The sequence below is a fragment of the Lampetra fluviatilis genome, chromosome 15 (genome assembly GCF_964198595.1).
Source record: "Lampetra fluviatilis chromosome 15, kcLamFluv1.1, whole genome shotgun sequence".
Classification (NCBI taxonomy): Eukaryota; Metazoa; Chordata; class Hyperoartia; order Petromyzontiformes; family Petromyzontidae; genus Lampetra; species Lampetra fluviatilis.
The window spans coordinates 12,712,228-12,733,382 of NC_136289.1; the positions used below are offsets into that span (position 1 = coordinate 12,712,228).

The window sequence follows — 21,155 nt, forward strand, 5'->3', positions numbered from 1 at the left end:
AGTTCTGCCCCCGCCCCCCCCCTCAAAAATAAAACATGCTTAAAAATCGCTTTAAACTATTGTCATTGTAGTGCGTATTTAATGTGGCGCTGCACTCTGATGTTGTAGGAGAAAACATTTATTACAAAGTCTATTTAATTAATTCTAGATTTGAAGCTTTCGTGACTGCAAGGATTCATATTCTTAGGTAAAGTCACGTAGGTAAAACATTAAAATTAATAAAAGTAAAATAAAATAATTTTATTTTACTTTTATTAATTTTATTTAACTTTTATTAATTTTAATGTTTTACCTACGTGACTTTACCGAAAAAACCTAAGAATATGTATCTATTTAATTAAGTAGAACGTGTCGTCTATATTGATTTAAAGTTGCGCATTTTTATGTGACGTCACATTTCTCAACCCCTCCCCCCTCGTCACACATTGTCACACATCGTCGCAAATGTCTGACCATTTGCGACGATATGTCCTATGAACGAATATTGCCAAACGCGCTAATCGGGTCGTGCAACCGCGAAAACGCAGACTTGCTGAACAAATCATCTAGAATGCACCCGATCCCAAACGCTGTGAAGCCTATGGATAGCGCTGGACACAGCAAGTTGCTATAGACTGGGGTGGTGATGGATACACATCAAGTTGTTATAGATTGCTGCAGAGTAACGTGCTACGCAGCAGAGGGCATTGAAGCAAAATCCATTGTTGGACTGTACTACGCTTCCACGTTTGCGTTCCCCGCCTTCACCAACCCGCATTGACCAGCGTGGTGAAGTATGGTCAAATAACCTCCACGAGCTGCACAGCAGGGGGAGGTCCTCATCCAGCAGTGGATATATCGTGGTTGATGATTAGAATCACTTACTATTGTAGTTAAACACGAGGTCAAACAACGTGAATACATCGCGGCTTTTTCAAGTATATGTATCATGGTGAAGTTTACTTTCTCGTAGTCCCTGGTAGTCTAGTGGTTAGGATTCGGCGCTCTCACCGCCGCGGCCCGGGTTCGATTCCCGGTCAGGGAACATTATTTTTATTGATCGGCAGACAACACAATCGCACGTATTCGGGTAAAAAAAGAAGTGGTACACATTTAGCAATTTCAGGAAAATTATTTGCAATTAGTTTTTACAATCATCTCATCCTCCTGAGAAATCTCGGCAGGGCCTTCCTGAAAAGTAATGATGAGGCTTTCCTAAGTAAAACATAATCAAGGATAGTCGTAATAATAGATCAAGTGTGGGATATCCATTCTATTTATTCCGAGACGTCTACCGGGCGTGGAAGATAAACAATTAAAATGAATAAAAGTAAAATAAAATAAAAATCACGACGTATCGGAGGCAACACAAGCTTCCGTCTTCAGGTGGAACCGTCACAGCACGATTTTTATTTTACTTTTAATTAATAAAAAAAAAATTTACCTACGTGACTTTACCGAAAAAACCTAAGAATATGAATCTTTGCAGTCACGAAAGCTTCAAATCTAGAATCGGCGTGGAAGAGTAGGCCAAAATAACCCTCTCGAATCCGCTCAAGTAATATGCCCTTCGTCCACCAGTGGCGTGTTTACTGTTCCAGCAATTCACGGTGCTGTAACTTCACCTACCTATTCGTGACCAAATAGAGCCACACAGTATGTGGCTTAATCTGCTCTCTTGGCAGTGGTGCGCTGGTACATTTAACAGAACGCGAACTAAAACATTCGTCAATTACACCGTGCCCTTAAAAGGACACACACACACAACATGCATATAGCATGGGCAAACGTATCGGGCAATGCCCATTCCTCATCGCGCATTCCAAAAAAAAAACAGTTTGAAAAAAAACCCCACAGGATAACGATGACCGTGAGTGTATGGTGGAGCTATCTCCCTATGAGAGAGAGAGGAGAGAGAGTGGCTGGCCATGTGGTTTAATTGTGTACGGTGCTGGCGTCACGCACGATCTACTTCGTGGCGATCGCGCGCCTGCAGATGGACCGTGCACGGAACGACGTGTCCGTGTCGTGTGTGCGCTTGCGGTCTCCATCTCCAAGGGGGTTTGTTGGTAGGGCTCTCCTCTCGGCCACCACTCCGTGTACGTGTGGACATTGAACTTACTTCGCGCCGTACGTAGCCAACCGTGCTTATCGGAGGTGCCAGGGGGGGTGGGGAAGGACAACAAACCAAACACGCACAAAAACTTCTCAGGAAATTAATTCTAGATTTGAAGCTTTCGTGACTGCAAGGATTCATACTCTTAGGTTTTTTCGGTAAAGTCACGTAGGTAAAATTATTTTCAATCCAGTGGCTTATAAATACAAGTCCAGTCCCATTCAATACCAACACGTTTTAAAGAAGAAAACAGATAAGCAAACAATACGTCCCCATTTGTATATTTGTCTCCCCACAGTAAGCAAATGTTTAATAATAATAATAAAGGTTAATTCCACAACTTATCGCCCCAAACCTAATTCTAAAGATCTTGTAAACATAGCCAGTTTAGTTGATGGTTTCAGACCGGTCACCGACGAATGCACACACACACACAAAACCCCATCATCATATTACGTTAGGTTTTGGTGTTAAATTTGATTTGGCAAAATTCCAGCTCCGATAATGTTTTTTAAATATATCGGGTCGAATTCCATGAGACAAAGTGCAGTACTGTACATTATTGTTTTGTACAATAATTCTACAGTACATGGGAAAGTGCATCCCCTTACTGTGCAGAGGGAGGACAATATCGTCACTTAAAGGACGTTTCAGAAGTACCGAGCAATGGGCTGGTTCTCTGACACACGGGCCCATCCTCGTGGCTTTTGGGCCATTTCCAAACGGATCGAAATAAATCGGGTGAAAGGACAAACAGCGTTTCCTATGTCAGCGGTTGTCCTGCTGTATCGGTGCCACCTGATTGAGGTCGCTTGTGTTGCGATCGAAACGTCGTGATGTGTTTTATTCTATTTCTAACTACGTGACTTTACCGAAAGAACCAAAGAGTAGAGCGTTTCACGTCAATGCGCGTTCAGACAAGGAGCGTATAGCGGTGGGAAAGTGTTGGTTGATCAGCCCTCCTCTGTCGAGACGTTTGGCCAGCGTGCAATAGTGGGTCTAAACAACCATTGCTACAGTCTACAATAAATAATAATAACCATTGCTACAGTCTACATCATAAAAACCAGGCTACAGTCTACGTTATAGACTGCCAGTACACTCACCGAGGTTAAGAACCAGGCTGCAGTCTACATTATAGACTGCCAGTACGCTCACCCAGCTTAATTACCATTGCTACAGTCTACATTATAGACTGCCAGTACACTCACCAAACTTAATAACCGGGCTACAGTCTACATTATAGACTACCAGTACGCTCACCGAGGTTAAGAACCAGGCTACAGTCTACATTATAGACTGCCAGTACACTCACCCAGCTTAATAACCAGGCTACAGTCTACATTATAGACTGCCAGTACACTCACCCAGCTTAATAACCATTGCTACAGTCTACATTATAGACTGTCAGTACACTCACCAAACTTAATAACCGGGCTACAGTCTACATTATAGACTGCGAGTACACTCACCAAACTTAATAACCAGGCTACAGTCTACATTATAGACTGCCAGTACACTCACCCAGCTTAATAACCATTGCTACAGTCTACATTATAGACTGCCAGTACGCTCACCGAGGTGAATAACCAGGCTACAGTCTACATTATAGACTGCCAATACACTCAACCAGCTTAATAACCATTGCTACAGTCTGCATTATAGACTGCTAGTACACTCACCCGGCTTAATTACCATTGCTACAGTCTACATTATAGACTGCCAGTACACTCACCAAACTTAATAACCAGGCTACAGTCTACATTATAGACTGCCAGTACGCTCACCGAGGTGAAGAACCAGGCTACAGTCTACATTATCTACGTGACTTTACCAAAAGAACCAAAGAACATCTAAACAACCCCCAGAAGGCCTCTCATTAGGAGTTCCCTCTTGATGAGAAACCCTTACGCCAGCAGTGGCAATCTTTACCTTCGAAAGCAATCTTTACCTTCGTGTTATTTAATAACAGTTCACGGGGTAACAGCAGTCAAGGCGTTCGGTCATGCCCCTACCTTCGCCGCGCCAGCTAAGGCCCATTGAGCATTAACAGATTATAAACGTCGCGCCACAAAAAGCCTGCAGATAATAAATGAATAACTATTGACCCCTGACTAAATTATACACGCTCACTGACTTGGGCGATCAAGCACAAATAAGCGGATGGGTTCGTCTCCCCGGAAAGTTCAGTCTTTCGCTCTCTATCCCTCTCTCTCGACATCTCTCTTCGTTGCCAGCATGTTAACTCATCTCTATCTACCTACCCAGTGACAGAAGTTTTCCGTTGTTTTTTCCCCCCCTGCGTCCCACGATCAGGAACCGCCCTGCATACTCGCATCAACGTTGTGTGCGAGCTCCCAGGTTTCGATGAATTACTCAAAAGGATCGTGCACTACTTGGGTCTGTGGCCGTGCATTTGGAGACGTCGCCCTTACTGGGTATAGGAATTCGCGGTCGTGCCGTGTAACTGCTCTCCGACGTGTTTCCAGGTTGCGGCGACTCACGTATTCTGCGGCGATGAAGTCAGACGTTTCGCTGCACGTGCCAGCAGCTGCCTGCGGCGCCGCTCTGTAATCGAGGGACAAACGTGAGCCGCTCAGTTCGGTTCTCAGAGAAAGCTCCCAAGGACGTGGAGTGAAGCGTCTGGGTCATCGCTGACTGAACAATGCGCGGCAGAAAACGCATCGGAGAGCCCAAGGTTTTTTTTGGTTGGCTTTCCAAACCCATCTCTTTGAAGTGCCGACATGGAGCGTTTGGGGGAGGGGGTAGTGTAGTTTGTATCTTTACTGACTGGGTTCAATGCAGAAGAACCGACACAATGTCTGTCTTGTGCACGCGTATTGAAAGGGGGTTGTATCGGATGACTTATACCCGCACGGTCTTTTCAAAATGTTTGAGAGCATGCATTTAAACATCCTGTTGAGTCTCAATTGTGCACGTCAACATTGTCTGGCTCGAAGTTTTTGCTGAGATTTATCGGGTTGCAGTAAAAATGCCTTTACGGATCAGAGATAATTGCCTGGTAACGATACAAAAATGTCAATAGAATTGCACTGCTGATGCTGATCACGCAACATCTACGGTAATTATCGACAACATAGCACCTATAATTGAATATGAACGACGCTAAGAACACCCTACGCCACAATGCGAATTGGAATCAAGAGGTCCTTTGTCAATGTCAATACTGCGGATTGAAGTTCATTCTCTTCCCCACTCCGTGTCGATTGCGGTCGTTGTTTGAGCATCCTTCATCAACGTTGGTCGGCGCGGATGAGCATTGGTGAGGGCCAGTTCAGATATCACTCCCCACTGATGTTTAGTCGTGGCCGAGAATCACAATAGTATGGTGGCCGTGTGTATGATATCGTTCGAGGAGCACTGTGTCACCGCCCCACCGGAATTGTTTATTTCACGAGGACCCATCATCGTAAAGTGAGCGTCTTTGCCTGCTGCATCTGGCAGCCTACCAGCATTGATTCAAGCAATTCTGATTCTGTTGACGAGACCATGTGTGTCGATCGAAACCGGTCCAGAGGGTCGCTGTTGAAATGGTGCACCACTCCCAGAAGGCCGTGGCGCTTTGGGCCGATGGGATGTGCAAAAACATATTTTACTGGTAGGAACCTCCTGGTTCCACCAGCCCACAGGGGATTATTGTGTCCGTCCGTCCGTTGTGAATCCAAAAATGGGAAGGGTGGGGCTGGGTGGAGAGGGGAGGGTGGGGAGGGGCTGGGTGGGGGGTGGGAGGGGTGGGGCTGGGTGGGGAGGGGCTGGTCACCCCGTGGTGCCCTTATACAACTCAACGTTTAACCTACTCACGCCGGCTTGTGCCCGCCCTCACAGTCGGGCATATTTGCGGAATACACCACGCCACCGTTGACCCTGGCCATTGACCGAGCAACCCAACGTTCCTACCAGCTCCCTCCGCAGGAATGTGTTTTGTAAGTGGAGAGACGGATATATGAAGGGGACGAGAAAAACCTCCGTTTGGTATTTGTTGCAAAAGTGTACCCGGTCTTCCTCTGATTGAGTCCTCGCTCTCGCTCCGGCTTGCCACGCTCACATCAACTCCCCATTCACGCGAGAACCGATGCACCGCAGCACAACTCTTTATTGCCAAACACGGCAGAGGTGAGGGCGCGTGGGAGACTCGGCCACTCGACGTTCCCAGTCTCTGGCCCTACACGGGGCTCATATGGGATGGCTGGCGCATGGACGTCGCCTCCATGGCTAGATTCATCCTTGCCTCGACCTCGTCATCCTCGGCGATCGCTAACCTCCTCCTCCTCATCACTCCCCTGTCGCTCATACCATCGTTACTTTTCCACTGAACTTCATTCATTCGTTGATTCATCCAGTCGTGTCGAGGACTCGGTCCGCCAGACTCACTGGTTCGTCTCATCCACATCGTGTTCGACGGCCATACTTCAGTCACACACCACTTCTAAAACTAAATTATCAACTTTTTTTTTTTTACCAGGTAAGGCCCACTGAGCTATGTAGCTCTTTTTCAGAAGCGACCTGGGCACAAATTATACCTCAACAAAGTGGCTAATCACGTGGAAAGTTATAGCAGCCAAATACTTTAAACGCGTGATGTTGATTATACATGTGGAGGGAAAGACCCGGAGGACCCGGAGAAAAATCGAAGCGACCACGGTCAGAGAGACACGAAATTCCAAATATACAGCAGCAGCAGGCGTCAGGGTCAGGATTGAACCCACGACCTCCTGTATACCAGGCGAGGTAGTTAACATCTCGTCACCTGTTTCGCGTCTCTTCTCACACTTTGGAATTCCATCCCGTAGTCCCCCCCCACCCCATCCCCGCGCCAAAGGTTTCTTGCAACTCTGCTCAATTCAATAAACGTATGGACTCTTCTCACACGTTATACATTCAAGTGTGATGTTGTTTGGTGGCCGCTTGTCGTTTGTGACATTTGCGGGGCCGTGCACAGCAACAGCGATTTAAACAAAACAACAACAACAACAAAACAACAACAACAACAACAAAACAACAACAACAACAAAACAACAACAACAAACCCACAAATGTCGCCCCATGTTCTCCACCAGAGCGCCCCGCGTGTCCTCCTCGCCTCTCCCCCCAGCGAGAGATTCTTAGCAGCAGGGAAGGGGGCACGGGGGAGGGAAGCTGTGGGCAGGGAGGGGGGCAGCGGGGGAGGAGGAGGATGGGGGTAGAGGGAGGGGGTGGGTGGGTGGGTGAGGGGGACCCCCAATTTGTCCCGTTCGCTGACCCTACAAGCCCGAGGATTGACAGTGTGTCGGAGCGGGCGGGGCTGCTGTGGGTTTAAAAAAAAAGTGGGGGGGGGGGTGAGGGGCGGAGGGAGGGTCCCAGGGCTGCATTTGGATGAGGAGGGGGTGGTCGAGAACCGGGATGAGAAGGAGGGTGGAGTGGTGGTGGTGGGGGGGGAGAATGTGTGACTGTGTGCGCGTGTGTGAGTGAGCGGTGGGTGTGTGTGTGTGGGTGCGTGCACGCAATGGCCTGGCTGGTTGGGTGGAGGGGCTCTGGTGGGTGGATTGACGGGGAGGCAGGGAGGGGGGAGTTATAATCGCATCTCTGGCTGCCAGGCGCTGTTCGCAGTGAACGGACACCGACTGCGCGTGACACGTGGTGGTGGTGGTGAGCGTGGTGGTGGTGAGCGTGGTGGTGGTGAGCGTGGTGGTGGTGAGCGTGGTGGTGGTGAGCGTGGTGGTGGTGGTGGTGAGGGTGGTGTTGGTGGTGGGCATGAGGAGGAGCACCGGGGGGTGAGCGCGTGGGAACTTTCGGATGAAGAAGCGACGCGGGGACTTTCATTATTCTTATTCTTCTATCTTCTCCAGATTACCGAGCGAGAACGATTACGCGCAACGCCTCTTTTACACTGCGCCAGCCACACGCGAGAGCATCTTTGTTTTTTTACGAATACCAAAACTAGGGTCGCCGAGAAACCGCAGAATCCCAGTGAGCACGGACCGAGAGGATTTCTTCCTCTCTGCTGCTCAAGTCGGAAGTTTAACTCGAGTAAAGTTTTAACTCGGCTGGGAGTTTGTGCCGGCGTTGGCAGGACGAGGAGGAGGAGAAGAGGAGGAGAGGAGGGGGAGGGTCGGCCGAGCCCCCAGGCAGGAGAGACACTTTTCCAGCGTTTGACTTTTGGAGACGCGCGCGGCACCGCGGGGAGCCTTGGAAGACGAACTGCGCTCGCGAACCGGGCAACAAACTTTGCGCCACATGACAGCAAACCGCCTCGGACTACTGCAGAGCCCTTCGGGAGGGGGACGACGTCAAGCCACGGGGCCCGAGGCGGTCCGCTCCAGGTAGGGGAGCCTTTAGGGGCGTTCTGGGACTTTTGCTCGCTTCGACTCCCCCCCCCCCTCTCCCCTGCGTGGGGGGTTCCATCTCTGCCTCCATGGTCCAGCGGAGTGAACCCTAATCCCGAGCGGAGGCGAGTCGACGATCACCGGCGACCCAACACAGCAGCAGGTCCCCGGCCCGTGTGCCCGCCGGCGGCTCACGCGGGAGAGTCGTAGGGAGGAGGAGGAGGGAGGAGATGGCGCAACATCGGACAGCCGGGCAACATCCGTTGTGGCGACTGCTGCCCTGCCTACTGCTGCTGCTCCTGCTGCAAGCGGCGCGTTGCGTGCGCGCCAGCGCAGAGTACTGCCACGGGTGGCTGGACCCAAGCGGGACCTGGCACGACGGCTTCCCGTGCCCCGAACGATTCGACACGGCCGAGGCGACCATCTGCTGCGGCTCGTGCTCGCTGCGCTACTGCTGCACGGCGCCAGAGGCGAGGCTGGACCAGGGGCAGTGCCGGAACGACCGCACGGAGCCGCCGGGGGGACAGGGCAAGGAGGGCGACGCGCCACCCGGAGCCTCTGCGCGTACGAGCCAGTGACACGCACGCGCACACACGCGCACACGCACACGCGCACACACACACGCGCGCGCACTCACACACACGCGCACACACACACGCGCACGCACACACACGCACACACACACACACGCGTACACACGTACACACACGCGCGCGCGCACACACGCGCACTCGCACACACACACACGCGCACACACACACGCGCACACACACACACGCACACACACACACGCAAAGACAAAGATCCCCCTGTACGGCCTCAACAAACTCTTGGGGCAAGTGGTGTTAGCGAGCAACAATTAAGGCCGACACGGCACAAGTGTGGGCGGGTGCCCAGCACCACGCCCGGCCGCCTTTGTATCCCCAGTGCCGATGTTTACGCACCACACCGGATACTCGTGTGAGGCTGGGTCGACCTAGGGCAGAAGCGGTTCAAATAATATCCACGGTTACTGGCCGTGAGCCGGAATCGAACTCGGGTTTACGGGTTCGCAGTGTGCTGACTGCTGGACCACAGATCCACACACACACAGAGTGTGCACGGAGCTTTGCATGCCTACACTCACGCAAGACTACGACCTTTAAACATACAACACCCGGGCAGGCAGCTCAGCACAGTTGCATGGATGCATCAATCAAGCCGGTGTCATCCATTCTCTGAACAGATGCACACACACACACAAGTCACTCGCCCTACTCCACGACACATCTTGGATAATCGTGACATCTCAAGTCCTAGGAACGACATTGAGCGAGTCCATTGTGCTTATGGTGTGGTTCTTTAACATAACCATTGCGCGGTTTAAACTTCCGGGAAAAGTACCCTAACTTCTACGCATGCCAAATCTCGATACAACCGAGTTGGAACGCGCTCGTGTGACTCGGGGATTAGTTTAATTCTCCCGATGCATTCTTGGGTTGTAACCGTGTAATCTCCGGCAATGACATCCGACGTTTCGCTCCAGGTGCCGGAATCTTCTTCACAATGGTTCAGAATTTAAGTTAGTAAAAACAAAAGCTCTCCCTGGGCAGGTTGAATGGAAATGTCGGAATCCATGCCGAACAACACGCGCTTACCAATTGAAACCCCTCTACGCATTGGGGATTTAGTGATAAGGACCGGCGCTGTAATCGTGGCGAGTGAGAAGTTTGATCAACTGAAATTAACTTGGGATAGGATGCGGGGGGAGGTTATGGCTGGTGGAGTCGATGATGCCTTGTGAGCTTCACTGGAGCAGACGCCAAGTGAGTAATGAGACGAGTCTTGTACAGCCACAGTCCCTGCAAGGCTGGGTTTAAACTAGGGCTGAACGATTAATCGATTTCAAATCGAAATTTGAAACAATGCGATTAGCAAATCGCAAAGGCTGCGATTTTTGGCGATATGAAAAGTCCGATTACTTTCTTATTGGAATTGTTTAATTTTTTTGTTATTATAACTTTATTTATTTAGCTTAACAATTGTTCTATGTTTGATTGTTCTATTTCAATTAATAATGACATGTTGGAAGCAATTAATATCTTTTAAGTTTTCATCCTTGCATTATAATATATAGAGCAGTTCATAGTTTGATTGTATCATGTAGTAATGCTCCATCACATGTTTTAAATCTATGTCACAGTGAATATTTAACTGAAGCTTTACTTTTAAAAAATGTAATCGCAAATCAAATCGCAATATCTGTCATAAAAATCGCATGTTAGATATTTTCCCAAAATCGTTCAGCCCTAGTTTGAACCATGCCTCGCCACGTCTCGGAGCCGGCAAGGTGTAAGCGGAGTGGGGACGCGGGGGCAGAGTTTGACTCTGGACCGGTTCAGACATCACTCGCTACGGCCGATGTTCGCTGTGGCCAGGAATCTCCACAACTGCCCTCTAACCAATTGGGAGTTGTGGGGGTGGAGTGTCCGATGGTACAAAATACCCAGGCAGGTGCTTAGTTTTGGTGGAGCTGATTGTAAGACCCCACCTCTTAGTGGCAAGCTCCAGGTTCAGCAGCAGCGCCTCCCGGCCACGTAGTTTTACCCGGGCCCACTCACCATCATGAATGTCCTTAATGATCGTGAGAAGACGGTCAGGGACTCTGAAAGCACGAAGAAAAACCCAGAGCCCAGGCCTACTGATGGTATTGTAGGCCTTGACCAGGTCAATAAAGCAGAGAAGTAGGTCTTGTTGGAATTCCCTCTGCAGTAGCAGACGGAACAAACATGGCATCTGTGCAGGACCGCCCTTTCCTGAAACCACATTGGGGCTCTGCAAGCCTCTCCTCAGCGTGCCTGGCAAGGCGATGTTGAATAATCCTTGCCAGGACATTTCCTGGCACACTGAGGAGTGAGATGCCCCCGTAGTTGTTACAGTCTGTGCAGTCCCCCTTCTTAAAGAAGGGGGCCACCAGGGCATCCTTTCAATCCTGCGGAACCCATCCAGTGGTCCAGACTGTTATGATGTCATGTTGGGCAGTCTGTGCACAAACGTCACCCTCCCTCAGCATTTCACTTGGGAGATCATCTCTGCCCGGTGCCTTTCCTGGTCTCAGACTCCAGATCGCCTTCAGTACTTCCTCAACAGATGGCACCTCCACCAGCCACTCACAGGGGGTGACTTCTTCTTCCAATATTTGAAGCACCGCAGCCTCAGCAGGGACATCCCCACTTTGTCCCACGATGTTTTCCAGGCTCAGGGATTTCCCCTCCCCCAGGACTTCACAGATAATGTTCAGCAAATCTGCAAACCTGTTCTGGGGGGTCGGATATTGGATCACCGTTCTTTCCCCTAATGATGGTAATAGATGTGGTGCTGCAGGTAACTTTGTTGATAGAATTAAAGAGCGATGTGTGATTGCGGGGCATTGAGGCAGATTCCATCTCCTCATCAACCCACGACCACCACCCATCCTTGCAGTGCCTCACGACTCTCAAAACCTCCGAGCAAAGGCTAAAGTAAGCCTCATTCTCTGGCGTGGGATGCTGTAGATGGTGAGAGTGGGCCTGTCGCTTTTTCTCAGCCAGCCTGAACACCTCCTCTGTCAGCGAGGGTCTCTGGGGAGGTCTGGACCATATACTCAAAGCAGCCATTGCAGCTGCATGAGCCATATTCCTAAACCTCGCTCATTTCCCCTCGACATCAGGAGGAGTGGGGGACGATGCCAACCCCAGCTGGAAGTGATGATGAAATTCTCGCTTGCAACTTTCATCAGCTAGCTGAGACCATGCCACTATGGGTTTGAATGGGGTCCTGGGTGTACACCCACCACCGGAGTGGAAGAATGGCAGGTGCATCTTACAGATGACAAGTCGATGGTCAGTGGGCAGATCAGCTCCATGGCAGGTCCTGGTGTCAAGGACATGGACCCGCATCCGCTGTTCCATCACTATGTAGTCCAGCAGATGTTCGTGCTTGGACCCGGCATGCATCCATGATGTTGGGTGGATGCGCCAATGCCAGAACAACGTGTTGGTAATTACAAGTCCATGGGCTCCACAAAAATCTAGCAGCCTCCTGCCATTGTTATTGAGGTGATCTGGCCCATGTCTTCCAATCACTGCAGACCAGGTGCCAGCATCATGACTAACTCGGGCTTTGAAGTCACCCAACAAGATGACTATCCCGAGGGGCCACTTTAGCTAGCACCTGTGACAGGAGGTCATCGGCTTTGCCTGCATCCCTCCACGGATGTTCGTCTTTGGTAGGGGCATAAGTAACCACGGCCACCATTCCTCGCCTCTGATTGATGGGAAGGCAAGCCCAAAGTAGCCTGGGGCTTACAGCTTCCTACACCTCACCGCCACACTCCCACACCACTTTCATTCTTTTGTTTAGAAGAAGAGCTACTCCCTGTTGTTTGGCAGTCTCCTGCCCCGAGTAGAGGACTGTCCACCTCTCATGGTGGCAGGAGCCAGAGCCGGTCCACCGGACCTCCTGGATACCAGAGATGTGGGCAGTACCAGTCCAGCTCCCGACAGAGGAGTGGCAGCCTCTCCTCCGCAGTGAGCATTCGAACATTCCACGTGGCCACCCATAGTGTTTTTTTTTGTTTCTGGAGTAGCCCTGAGGGTAAGCATTCAGTCTCCTGGCTCCGCCAAATGGGGTTTGACCCGGAGACGTCATAGACACCTGTCCCCCCGGGGCCTCCGGCACAAGCTTAATTAAATGTTTCAATCGTGGTTTGGTGGTAATTTATGCAAGGTGGAGGGGTTACCAGCCCCTCACACCCGTCCAGAGACCCCATTTGGCCACTGTGGTGTTTCTAAATGCCATGAAGGGAATGGCCAATCTAAATTGGCCCTCCCCCCATGGCACTGCCCACCACAGTGTTGCAGTCCGGCACCGACAAGGAGGTAGGGGGTTGTTTTTGCCGGACAACACACTACATACTTACTACTACACACACTACACACTTACTACACACAACTGCTTACACAAGCTGATCGTGAGACCGCACGCCAAAGCCAATCTCCACTGCCTGCCTGTGTCGCTTGTATGTATGTTTAACTTCTTTCCCACCGTACGTAGCCAACCGTGCTAATTGGAGGTGCGCTTCCTTCTTCACGCTCAAGCACTAGAGCAGCCGGCCACACGTGGCAACAACTTCCTATGCCGATAGGTAGTCATGATAAGAATATTTCGGATTTTTTTTTGTTTTTCTCAAAGGAGACGCATTCATGCAGTCAGCTAATTCGCGACACTTTCCATGCATCACGGATTCTGGGTCAACCTGAAACCCCTCCTTGTTGGGCATCACCACCCCGCCACCACTACCACCACAATTGCGTCCCTCTTCGTGCCTGGCCCTACACACGGTCAAGGCGTGTGCGTGTTTCGATGTCGCAGAACGAGCGTTCGAGTCGCCCCTCCTCAGTCGCCACTCAAGACAGATCCACCTTTTATTTTGAACCACGGTTACTTTTATGAATGCTATGGTTATAATTACGCTTGTTTGCTCAGGAAAGCCTCATCGAGTCTCATGACTCTGTTTTGCAGTCATTCTAGCGGTGTCATTTTTCAAATTTGGACCACGACTCTGGCACACAGCGGCCTACTCTTGCGCACGACGTCACGGGGTCTTTAGCGTGTACACGGTATATAGAACTTCTTTCACACCTTACGTAGCCGACCGTGCTTAATCGGAGATGCGGGGGAACGACAACAAACCGAGCGCTGTGAAGCGGCAGATGGCACGCAGTGACCCCGAATGAGTTACCTGTCCAGTGACTCAAAACGCCTAGCGGCCAGCAACGAACAGCGAATATAAAGTGATCGTAGATGAGTGTTACTACGTGTTTTTTTTATTGAACAAAGTTACACACTCTTAAGAACTCGGGGACACTTAAGAAGGGCCATTTCCCTCAAACTGCGTCGAGAAAATATTTTTCCATTTTAGCGCAGTGTTATTGACTAATGTGAGGTGGTTGGTTTTTTTTCTTCTCTATAATAACTTGGCAATAGAGACTACGTGCCTTGTCGGTCTCTTACAGTTGTAATAGTAATATATATTATAATAAACTCGGGGGTGTTTTTGCTATTGCACAATTCGCATAAGGCCTCAAAGCGCTTTACATGAAGCTTAAGTTACGGAAAAAAAACCTGCAGTGACAAGAGATCAGCTTGAAGACGCAGTTAAAAAAAGGTAACAGACTCAAGATTCCCTGACCGACCGAGGAAGGGAATTCCACACGATCGAGGCTTGTGGAATTCCCTTCGCAAAATCAACTGCTGGATTACGTTTGGGCATTATTCGCCACCTGAATGAGTCTGCCCCTGCTACAAGGTTGGGGTTGCAGGTGTTACCTTCCGTCAGCAGCTGTGACTCGAACAAAACTCAGGGCGCTAGAGGAGGCGAGGTGAGCGGCGGTGCGGTAACCCACTGCACCGCCGCTCTCACACGCACCCCCCGAAATTCCGCCGAAAAAAAAGTAATTGCGGTAAATCCGACTCCCGGCCGCCGACAAAACAAGAAGAGTGTGTGGAGCCTGGCTCCTGGCTCACGGTAATCCTCTTATCAACGAGTCCAATCAAATAAGCTCCATTTGTTAGTATTGCCGAGCCTAATCGAAAAAATGCGGGCTTTAAATCCTGACATGCATTTGCGGAGAGCGCTTCTTTTCTGTCTTCGCGTAATTAATTTGACGCGTTGGTGGTGGTGATGGTGGTGGTGATAGTGGTGGTGGTGTGTGTGATTGCAGTGGGGGTAGGGCCTTAAGTGAAAGCACGTGTCGCCTCCTGAGCAAACCTTTGCTTGGTGGGCTTGGAGTAATTTATGTATCATTCATTTCTAAACCACTCATTGATGACGCCCTATGTATGTACGAACTTCTTTTGCACCGTACGTAGCCAACCGTGCTGAATTGGAGGTGCGGGGAAGGATATTAATCTAAACACAAAAAAGCAGTTCTAAATAAATGAGTTTTCAATCTAGATTTAAAAGGGCATAACTCCGGTGGCTTCCTATGAACAGCACACCCAGAATGTGCTATGCATTACAGCCTGCGGAAAGCAGGTTGCTGTTGTGCAATTATCAGGTTGCTGTTGCTGTTGTTGTTGTGGGCTGCTCCGGGGCTTACACAACGCGCGTAGCAGATGACAGTGCAGCAAAATCCATTGTTGTACTGCACTATGCTTCCACATGTATGCTCCCCGCCTCAAACCCCCGCACTGGCGAGCGTGGTGAAGTATGGCCAACTAGTTTAACACGTTTGCGACCAATATTATCCAAAAGAGGTTTTTTTGGGGGTTAGAGCGTGTAAATATATAAATGTGTCGTTAAAACCCACCACCTCCCGACACAGCCAACTAGTAAGGGTTGTCACGTAAACAGAACGTGCCAATTCGTCACTAGTACAGCAACACCGGTGTGTTGGAGAGCCAAGCCACAACATTGTGGCCAAATAACCTCCACAACCCTTGAGGCGTGGGGAGGCCATCATCCAGCAGTGGATTGACAAAGAGGTGCATCTGTACATATGCAACTAGTGAGGCAAATGTGAATATGTTATTTGAAAAAAATAAAAATGCTCATTGTATCCACATATATATACCCCATCCTGCGTTCGAATTCACCAAACACGATGAAAATGAATTTAACACGTAGGAGGCTTTCGCGAGCAATATCCATAAGAGTTTTTTTTTGGGTAAGATTATATATTTACGCGCTCTAACCCAAAAACAACCTCTATTACGGATGATGAAAATCATTCCACATTAACAAATATTGAACCCCACTCGTAAACTTTGTCGCAAATGAATTCACGACTTGGTGAACAGCTGATTTCCAGCGTGACCTCACAACCCCAAGGGGGATGCACGGGCGAGGCCCTCCATCCCATGAGCAGTGGGCTACTGCTCATGGAATGGGTTGCGGACCCCTGGTTGAGCCACTGCCACTGCCAGTGGCTCAACCAGGGCTCGGCAACCTGCGTCTCTGGAGCCGCACGTGCCTCTTTAAGGACCGCTTCATGCTGTCATTTATTAAGGACCCACCATCTCGTATTCACACGCATTGAGGCTCTTCAAATATTGAGCTTTTTTACCGAATTAGAAAAAAAGGTCAACTCCAATCTCCTCCTCCCGCCTCCCGCCTCCCGCCTCTGTCTCCACAGTGCCCATCTACGTGCCTTTCCTCATCGTCGGAGCCATCTTCGTGGCGTTCATCCTCGTGGGCTCCCTCATCGCCGTGTGCTGCTGCCGCTGCTTGCGCCCCAAGCGCCAGGCGGCGCAGAGCCGCCAGGCCGCCCAGTCGCGCCTCCTCGAGACGCTGCCCATGATACCCGGGGCAGCTCCGGGCTCCGTGGCCGGGGCAGCCGGCCACGGCGCCGGAGCTGGTTTTGCGAGAGCCCCCTCTCGCCAATCCAGCAGCGCCACCAGTTCCACGTCCAACGGCGCCCCCAACGCGCCCGGGATGACCGCCAACGCGCCCGCGGCGTCCTACAAGGCTCAAGGAGGCGGGCAGATGCCCGGGCAGCAGCAGCAGCATCATCAGCTGAACTTCAAGATGCCGGTCGGGCCAGGCAGAGCGCAAACCGGGGGACACATCGCCCCTGGTGGTGCCGCGATGATGCTCAAGGCTCCCGCTCTGTGCGCCTCCTCTGCGCAAGTGGCCGGGCGAGCCGGCCCCGTGGACACGGTGAACACTTACTACAGCTACCCCTACGGGTACCCGTTCCACGCGGCGCACCATCACCACCACCAGCAGCAGCAACAGCAGCAGCAGCAGCAGCAATTTCACCATCACCAGCAGCAGCAGCAGCAAGCGGCAGCGGCCGCGGGATTGTTCATGCGGCCCCAGCAGTACGTGATCTACTCGGTGCAGGGCGAGTACGGCCAGGCGCACGCGCAGGCGCACGCGCAGGCGCACGCGCAGGCGCAAGCTCAAGCTCAGGCGCAAGCTCAGGCGCAGGCGTACGCCATGCACGGGCACGCGCCGCACGGACACGCGCACTCTGCGAGCGAGGCCGGGGTCCGGCCCGCTCTGGGAGCTCCGGCGCCGGGCGACGCAGCGCGGGCAGCGGCCCAGCAGCAGCAGCAGCAGCTCGCGGCCACCGCAGCGGCGGCGGCGGCGACCCAGGCTCCGGCGCCGGGGACCGTTCCCGCGGCCGGAGAAGCCGTGCAGGGCCCCGGGGGGACGGCCAACGGCTCCGCGCCAGAGGCCAATGGCCTGGGTCAAGCAGCGACGGCGGCGGCGGGCTCGGCGCCCCCGCGGCACAGCGGAGCGCCGAGCCAGGAAGAGGGCGGCGTGGCCCCGGCTCACATGTGCGTCTGAAGCGCGTGCGAGCGCACGTCCCCGCGGATGGCGGTGGGAGTCGTGGGGGGAAGACGGAGATTGACGACGCGGGTCTTCGACAGTCGCCGAGGTGAAGAGAATGAACGCCCAACCGGACGAGGGACACGCCTCCCCAAGTGTGCTTCTGGCCCGCGAAGTGAACGTTGCCAGACTCCACGCCCGAAACGTGTGATTTGCGCAAGTCGCTCTGTCGTTTCATCGTCATCATCATCAGCAGCAGCAGCCATGGGCAATCCACTGCTGGATTATGGCCTCCCTACGTGGTCACCTCCTGTCACGATCCTGAGATGTAATTATAATGATAGTAATCCAGCTATAGTACCTGGCCGCACACGCGTTGATTCCTCCGTCCCATCATCTCCCGGTGAGATGCAGCTCTTAATTTCATGTCCAGTGTTTTTTTTGCGCATTCGCATCACGGGTTCAGAAGCGTGCCACGTGCACAGCATCGGAACGAGGTGATGTGGTCCATTGATGACGAGTCACGGGTGTGTGCGTGTTTATTTTGTTCATGCGTGCCTCATCAGGTTCAAGTGAATTCTCACCATATCTAAAGGTGTGCGCCCACGCTCGGTCAATGGCTTGGATTCTGTCTGGATTTGTACCTGTAGGATTGTGTCGTTAAATCCGGGTCCACGTCTCTATCCGTGCTTCATCGGTTCCACGAGGAATTGAAGCGGAAGTTTAAATTGGCACACCAATTTCATGAATTCGGCAGTTTAGTGTTCTCTAAAAATGTTAGATTTCAGCAGCAACATTGTTACTGCTTCCTTCTCGAGTACTCCGTTTTCACCGTCACTGTATGTGCATGTTATAAATTATAAGTCGGCGTACGTTTGCTGAACTTTATTACGAACGTAGTAAATATCTGCACGCCGGCTTTTTTTTTTAAACCACAAAAAGCGAGCGAGCGAGCGTGAGAGAAGATGTCTCTATTAAACCAAGCGAGTTGGGTCTGTCGGGCGACCACCAATCCGCGATAATTAAGCCGCATTAATACTCGCCGCGAGTGTTGGTGCGGCTGGAGGCTGATATATTGCCATTTATTTTGTACTAAGTACATATATTACTGTACAGTCGTTTCGTGCGTGCGGGAGCAATTGTCTATTCTCGCCAACATTAAAATCAGCTTATGCAGCACCAGGAACAACCATTCCTTACAATTAAGATTATACAATTATACAGACGCGGTGCGGAGGGGAGGGGAGATTATAATGACAAGATATTGCGCTCTTGTGTGGTTTTTTAAATAATAATTTAAAAAAAGCGGTCTCGTTTTGTCATTAGGCAATGCCTAATGTACACCGGGGGCACAAGGTGACATCAGTTTTATTTATATATATTTTAAAACGTTCACTGTGTAATGCCCCTGCAATTCTGCATCGCCTTTACCCGCTGATACGCGCACACACACAGAGAATAGTTAATTGTGTTCACGTGCAGGGCCCCTGCATACTCATTAAACCGCTTGGGATTTACTCTTGAATAGCAAATGTAGAATTTAATGATATTTAAAGGCCTCTTCTGCCCCATTACAATGGCCCGTTATTGTTCACGTGAGTCTCTTAATAGTTTATAAATAGCGCTTACGTAATTGTGGCTGTCTCTAGCCCCTGACACTCGTGACTTGTTTTAGCCATTACCGATAAAGATGTGTTTTTTTTAAGAAACCCACAGAATTGTTTATCATAAATTAAGTGCTTATATGCTGTGCGCTGCGGGGCTTCATTTAAATCGGAGGTGTCTGGGGCTGAGCTCAGGAAAAAACACATTCACTCCGCACTCGATATCACCGTTTGGGAGGTGCTGGAAAAATATTCCAAGAGAAATGAGGCCTTGGCCATGTGTATGGGGAATGGAAAAAATGAGTGAGGGCCATGTTTTGAAAATGAGACGCCAGAAAAGTGTGCAAAAATGATCCAACATGACGTTTACTGTGGCCCCAGTGTACTGCCCATATTGCCAACCGAGGGCCTCCGCATGTGGTTACAAGTCGTGGTTGGTTTATTTGACCATACTTCACGCTGGTCCAGTGCGAGTTAGTGGTCGCACATCCAAACGCGCTCGGCTCAACTCTGCTTAGCGGTGCCCACGATCCAACGACATTGGGAGCGCAATTCAGGTGATTTGGAGCGGCTTATTGTCATGAAAATGCGTTGTTTTTTTAAAATAAAAATCCATGAAATCGGTCAGTGTTGCTATAAACTAATGAACGCCACTAGCACGGTGCAATGTGCAACAACCTCGAGATACGGCAATCCAGAGCAGTACTTTGTAAAATTAACTGTACATTGGTAACACACAAACCATGGACATATTAAACATTTGGGTGTGCATAAAGACGTGTAGCCTTTACAGTCTGTGGGGGCAAGTGCTGTTAGCGAGCGAATAGATCAATCTTTCTATTCGCTCCGGGCCGCCTTACACACACACACCTACCTTACACACACACATACGCCTTATTCACACACACACACGCCGGTTAATGCTGTGCTAATGGCTGTGACGAGTCACGTGTGCTTCAGAGCCGATGCTACGTTTGTGTATGCACTACAATATTGTAAAAAGCTTTCGTAATTATTAATACGGTGCCAATGTTTCTGAACTGAAATCGTCATTACTTGTTACTGTACAACAACCATGTTTTTACAAAATAAACAGGGCTAAAATCTGCACTTCTCATTTCGTGTTTTGCCAAAACGTTATTTCTCAGGATAGTTTTTTTTTAATAGAGATACATTAACATTTTTGCACCCACCACGCTACGTCTTACTTTGCTTACTAATTGACTTTAAATACAAATTAATTTCTTCCCCGCTGCACTCACCCGATGAGTGTTAAACAAGTTCCAGGTGATACGCTAAGCAATTAACACTTCGTTAATAGATCCGATTCAAATTAAGATCTCGCTGTGCGCGCGCGTGTTCCACGCGATTGCTTTGCGTGTCACGTGGGACGTGTTTAACAATCATCAGGTGCGTGAAGCGTGACAACGACTTAATTTGTATTGCGACGGGGAGTAAATTGGTCAACGCGGAGAGACAGGGCAGCTCAGTGGGTCGCGCCGACTCGAGTTTTAGAAAGTCTTAATGCGTGCGATTAAGATGCATCTTAGAAAGGTTCCGTCTGTTCAAACTTCAAATCTTTCCGGATTATTATTAGTAGGATCTTCTTGACAGGTCTCGAGGAAGCAGCGAGGTATTTTTGGGTTCAGAAAAAACGAATTACATTAAACATACACCACGGTTTTTATATCCCGAACATCCTGTACCCCACCCCATTACACATTTCAACTTATGTGACCCAGATGTTCTTGTATATAATACCAAACATAACACATGGGGGGGGGGGGGGGGGTGAGCATATCCAAACGCATGATTTTTTTCACACCGTCTGCAGC

General features: G+C 50.3%; 1 protein-coding gene and 1 non-coding gene across 2 annotated transcripts; both read left to right on the forward strand.

Annotated features, from left to right (window-relative positions):
• The first annotated feature begins 952 nt into the window (after nt 1-952).
• On the forward strand, nt 953-1,024 carry TRNAE-CUC (transfer RNA glutamic acid (anticodon CUC)). The gene has a single exon. It is a non-coding gene; the product is annotated as a tRNA-Glu (tRNA).
• A 7,624-nt stretch (nt 1,025-8,648) lies between these two features.
• Nucleotides 8,649-20,428, forward strand: LOC144936240 (uncharacterized). The gene is made up of 2 exons (XM_078863269.1): nt 8,649-8,982; nt 16,575-20,428. Exons 1-2 carry the CDS (start codon nt 8,649-8,651, stop codon nt 17,732-17,734), a joined length of 1,494 nt encoding a protein of 497 aa, XP_078719395.1. The 3' UTR covers nt 17,735-20,428.
• The last annotated feature ends 727 nt before the right edge of the window (nt 20,429-21,155 follow it).

What these genes read in the sequence shown, in the direction of transcription:
- LOC144936240 (XM_078863269.1), top strand. Translation starts at nt 8,649, where the DNA reads ATGGCGCAACATCGGACAGCCGGGCAACATCCGTTGTGGCGACTGCTG. An exon ending in GCCACCCGGAGCCTCTGCGC is followed by an intron (nt 8,983 to 16,574) that starts GTACGAGCCAGT and finishes CTGTCTCCACAG; the next exon opens with TGCCCATCTACGTGCCTTTC.